Raw genomic sequence first — 6,000 nt, forward strand, 5'->3', positions numbered from 1 at the left:
GATGTTATCCAATAATATTAGAAGCCCTTATTCCATGATGTTTTCTGACAAAGGTGGTCAAATTCTGTTTAACCACGTTTTTAGATAAAGCTGCTTACATGTTTCATAGTAACAGTGTAGAAGCATCATGGTTTCTAAGAAGCTTTTAAAGGTTTTCCTATTTTTTTCTAACAACTGCAATATTGAATGGCCTATCAGCACAATTTGCCCAAATTTAAAAACCCTTCATACCATGATTCTCTTGTCAAATTTAAAAACCCTTCATACCATGATTCTCTTGTCAAATTTAAAAACCCTTCATACCATGATTCTCTTGTCAAATTTAAAAACCCTTCATACCATGATTCTCTTGTCAAATTTAAAAACCCTTCATACCATGATTCTCTTGTCAAATTTAAAAACCCTTCATACCATGATTCTCTTGTCAAATTTAAAAACCCTTCATACCATGATTCTCTTGTCAAATTTAAAAACCCTTCATACCATGATTCTCTTGTCAAATTTAAAAACCCTTCATACCATGATTCTCTTGTCAAATTTAAAAACCCTTCATACCATGATTCTCTTGTCAAATTTAAAAACCCTTCATACCATGATTCTCTTGTCAAATTTAAAAACCCTTCATACCATGATTCTCTTGTCAAATTTAAAAACCCTTCATACCATAATTCTCTTGTCAAATTTAAAAACCCTTCATACCATGATTCTCTTGTCAAATTTGGTCAAAATCTGTTGAGTGCTTCAGAAGGTCACTGAAAAGCTTTTCATTTTTTTAAAACTCTAACAGTAACAAATTTGAAAGGTCTGTACATGTATTTTCTATTTCTTGTAATGGTGACCATATCTGACAATGGATCAGCATCACAGAACAAAATTTCAAACAACCTGACACCAGGATGCCTTCTATTAAGTTCTGTTAGGCAATCTTCCTGAAGTCATTAACATGGTATTTTATCTACTTTTAGTAATGGTGGATAGGTTTTTTTCCTGCTTTTAGTAATGGTGGACAAATCTGGTGGTGGATTGGCATCATTTGTATAAATGCAAGAAAGATTCACGTTATATCTGAAATTTCACCAAAATTCTGCTGAGCAGTTTTGGTAAAGAATATGAAAGTGTTGAAAGATAATGTTCCTTGAGTGAAAGACAACACCATCAGTAGGCCTAGCCTTACAGCCAGGTTAGGTACTAAAATCTGAATGTCAAGACCTTTGACTCTGAAATCACTAGATTTTAACACATTAACCCCTGCCGACGAGTTTACGAGTTTATGTGGCTGGAGGTAGTACGCTACTGCCATGCTCTATAGTGTCAAGGTCATGTATGATACACTAAAGTAGGTGGTATTATAGAAAGGTAGACAGATGTTGCTCTGCAATGATACCCAATAATCTGGAATTTCTAGTTGTACTAGAAAATACAATGGGAATAACCTCATTTTTTCCACCCAAAATTCACCTGTGCTTGAAATAAGTTTTTGTCTGGAATTTAGACTTTTTGGTCTCAAATCTAAGGCAGACCGGTATGAACTGCAAACCGACAGATGAACCTTTGCAAAAAGTAGGATAAGATGGGCATTTGGAATAAAGAGTGGTCTCAATACGAAAATAAATGGACCGTTAAGCAAAATAAAAAAAATCCAACTTTTACCCTTCTGCTCATGCGCAAGCCAAACAGCCAATGAAAAACGATGTTTCTAACACAACTAGGCATTTTGTTATTGGAAGATCACCTGGAAGTTGATGTATTAGGATGTATTCAAAAACAGCTTTCAAAATGTGTTTCCTACTCAAATTTCAGGCGAAAACAACAAAAACCTCCAGGGGTTAATGTGTTAATATTAATGGAACATAAAGCCTAAGAAGTTGTTGTATGGTTTAATGCTATTTTTCAGCACAAGATAGGCTATACAACGCAGCCAGTATCAATGGTAAAGGAAGAACCCAGGAAAACCACCTAAAAGAATGACAGACCCACAAGAAGTTGCTGGCAAGTTTTCTCACATGTCCACATTGGCCAAACCCATGCAGATAGACGTGAGATGGCAACGATCCATAATAGTGAGTACTTTAGATGAGCCTAAGATGTCAATTTAAGATAATAATGTCATGACAAAAAAAACACAAACATGAGACACAATGAGAGCCTAAGATGTCAATTTAAGTTAATAACCTCATGACAAGAAAAAACACAAGTATGAAACACAGTGAGAGCCTAAGATGTCAATTTAAGTTAATAACCTCATGACAAAAAAAACACAAGTATGAAACACAGTGAGAGCCTAAGATGTCAATTTAAGTTAATAACCTCATGACAAAAAAAACACAAGTATGAAACACAGTGAGAGCCTAAGATGTCAATTTAAGTTAATAACCTCATGACAAAAAAAACACAAGTATGAAACACAGTGAGAGCCTAAGATGTCACAAAACCTCATGACTGAAAAAAAAACACAACAAAAGCATGAGACAGTGAAAGCAACTCAAATTTTAATACTAACTGTTGGGAAGGTGATGGGATAAGAGTCACAATAGCTGATATATCAGAACTATAATACCTTTTGTCTTACGCTAAATTCATATAATGGGGTCTTAAATTAATGGATGTAAGAGCTCAAGATGATTCAAGTTAATAATGCAAGGTCCAACTTCCTTACTACCCAGGGTCCCAGCTTAAGAAGTCAATTAAAGTTTGTAAAGTTGGACTCCATATTTCTATATACTGCCATTTTTGGTAATGAAAGAATAACTCATTTTTTGCAACATATCAAGCTTCCATTTGCCACTTTTCTTGTCATTTCAAGTATCAAGTAATGATATCTACACATTAACCTGTTTTCCTTTTTGACAAGAAATGGGAACTTATCTGCCATGTTAAAAATGCATTCTAAAGTGTGCCCAGGTACACTAAATTGAGGGAGTTATGTAAGTAAATATAGTAGGTACAATGCAATGATACAGACTGTATCCATGATGTACATATATAATGAGACTGATATGATGGTAAGAATCAAAGATCCATAAGTTCAGGTGCTACATTTCACCAACAATTATTTGCTACTTTTTTCCAAAAACTAACAGTACAGACAACATACCATAATCCAAATTCCTTATCATCAACACACCTGTGTGAAATAATGTTCCAAATACTATCCAATTAAATATGATACATGCACCCTGATTGAGATACAATGGGTTGTTTTCACAGACGTCACGACTGAGTACGCAAGTACCCACAATGCAATGTGCACGCACCTTGCGCCGCCATCTTGAGTCTCTAACAAACCTTTATCAACATTGGTCATCATGTATATTCAAGATAATAATCTGATTTAACTGTCGATAAGGACATTTACTTCGTTGAAACAATACGTAGATTAAACTTGAAATTATGTGCCCTATAGAACGAAAATAAAATTAAGGCTGGAAGTTCCCTTGCTTTTATCGAAATACAGAATAGTGAATCTAAACCATAATCATGTATATTGCTATCAAATAGCAATACATCCTTATTTTACAAACAGACAATATTGACATTTTTAAAAAGTGTTGTATCATATCCCTAAGCTTGTCATCTTGAAAGAGTATTTCTGGACTATGATTTTCGGGGTGCAATATCAGTTACGAATTACAATTTCATAGGATGTGCTTCATGCCAGAACTTGTATGTACAAATACTTTTCACGAAATATTGCATTTGTTGTGGAGATGATGGACGTAGGATGATACTGAATGAGAGTGATAACCGTTCAAAAAGACATTTCATCTTCAGTGTATTCAAATAAAACACATGCAGAACGGAACACGACTTTGTGTCGAATGTCAAAACTAAGTATTCCTGAAATGCTTTTAAAAATATGAAACTATATATTAACAATTAGCTTTTTAACTTGAAAGATACCAAATGATTGATTTCAGCCCATGAAAATGAAAATCATTAAATGCTTCTATTTGTTTGTGTATCCATTTGTTTATGCGTTTGTTTATCGATCGAGCTATTTGTTTATGAAAGAATAACAAATATGGTTGAAATTTAATGTTTGACTTGAAGAAAACAAGTAGAAAAGTCAAGCATTTGACATGCACAAAAGAATATGATGTGTTATTATATTATATTATTATATTCTTACGCACAAAATGAGACGTGCCTTCGTAATTATGCAGGAAGAACAATGTTATTAGGTGCCGATTAGAGGGACTAGGGGCTCAAAATGGCGGATATGGAAGTACACACGTTTTGTGACGTTACGTGAAAACAACGGATACTCAAGATGTGTTTATTATATATCCTCAAAAATTTGTTTCTAATAAGTATACAAGTTTTGATGTTTTTGTTCTCTTACTTTGATTCCATCAATAGTCTACTGTACGTTCCATCTAAATAAATTGTGACTGTATTATAAATACCGTTAAGTGAAGTCATACATTACAACCAAGAATCAAACTGCAGATACAATTTTAACTCGCTTTGCGAAACATAATCCTTTCATACACTATATAGTGATGTGTATATAATACATGAATCTCCTCCTAATCTGTGTTGATAGTTTCGACTACAAGGATGACTAACGGGTGTAAGTATGAACGTGGTATAAGCAACTGCAGTATTTTCACAAATGAACTATCATAATTACTTTGTTTTCTACTTCTCTAAATTACACTCATACTTCAACAAGATCAACCGCAGCAATCTTTCTTATCTGCAAATAAAACCATATGGACCATACTGCCATTCACCAGTTGCTTAAGCCATGATCTCTATAGACTTTAGTTATTCAATTTCAAGTGTGTAGTTTCCAGCAGTATGGACAATTTACACCAATATGTCGCAGATCCGAGAAATGCTTGATGAAAACACGTGTGTAACACAAACTTTACAGAAATTACATGCATACTGGGTACAAAGTACATGTCGCGCAAGTTAGTTCCAGTGTTTAAATGTACAAGTAAATTTGTTTGTTTCATATATATATAATTTTCTGTCTAAAGCGGAGAAGGCACAAAGTTATCAATTATTATGAACGATATGTTAATTTCTTTTTCAATCCGTAATTCAGCTGAGAGTAACAGACGATTGACAATCTGTCAGCGATGACGACAGCATATTTTTTCAAAAAAGGAAAACTCTTCTAAAATATTTTTCAATTAAGTATATTTTAAGCATATCCTGTGCCATTAAGCACTGAATAAATCATATCAAACGCTAAAAAAAAGTTAATGCTTGGAGAAAATACGCAGAAAATCCGACACTGCATGATTCGTGGCCTACGAAATGCGGTTTATGCATTTTTACCAGACATGACCAGATTTGGAAGTGAACAGAAGAAAAGAGACGCTGAGAAAATATAATATTACCTTGCTTTTCAAATATTCCTCTATTGCTTTAAGAGATGAGTCCGTTAGTTTGAAGTGGACAACACTCTTATTAGTACAAGAACCAGAATTTGACGAGAGCCCATACTGTTGGCCTTCTTCTAGTGCAGCCATAGTGGGTCTGAGTTTTAACGGGAAACAAGGGAGAATATCAAAATTTAAACTAAATCACGTACTCATTTGTTCTGAAATTTCAAGATCTAAAGATTTCATAGTCAAATAAAATTGTTTATTTTATTATATCAGTAGTAAACCAGTTTCAAAATGAATAATACAACACTGTGTATAATTGAAATTCAAAAGTCTTTTATTTTACTTCTATCACTTTTTAGACGACCCCTATCCATATCTAAATGTTTTGACCAATCAAAATGCAGCTAAAACCGGATGTGTACGGAAAAAACTTAAAGAACTCATGTAGAAGGCTAACAGTTGAAAAAAAACAAATATTTTAAAGCTTTGTTGCCTAAATTGTTGTTTTATTGCTTCTTCTTGTTCTTGTAAGTCTCTGCGAGTTGCAAATAATCATATCTTCGTAATATAGGGACGAATAGAGCTAATGACCATTTTTAACTGTTTTGCTTTATTATTATTGTTTTTCAAATCTTTCTTTAATAAAAATATGTCG

General features: G+C 33.5%; 1 protein-coding gene across 1 annotated transcript in view; it reads right to left on the reverse strand.

Moving 5' to 3' along the window:
- The window catches only part of LOC149801418 (RNA polymerase II elongation factor ELL-like), a 103,983-nt gene extending 98,497 nt beyond the window's left edge, over positions 1-5,486 (reverse strand). Inside the window, exon 1 of the mRNA XM_089955516.1 lies at positions 5,355-5,486. Within this exon, the coding sequence (XP_089811642.1) occupies positions 5,355-5,486 (132 nt within the window). The remainder of the gene's footprint in view (positions 1-5,354) is intronic.
- Positions 5,487-6,000: the final 514 nt, after the last annotated feature.

Source organism: Sinohyriopsis cumingii, chromosome 4 (genome assembly GCF_028554795.1).
Source record: "Sinohyriopsis cumingii isolate HCF-2022 chromosome 4, ASM2855479v2, whole genome shotgun sequence".
Taxonomy (NCBI): Eukaryota; Metazoa; Mollusca; class Bivalvia; order Unionida; family Unionidae; genus Sinohyriopsis; species Sinohyriopsis cumingii.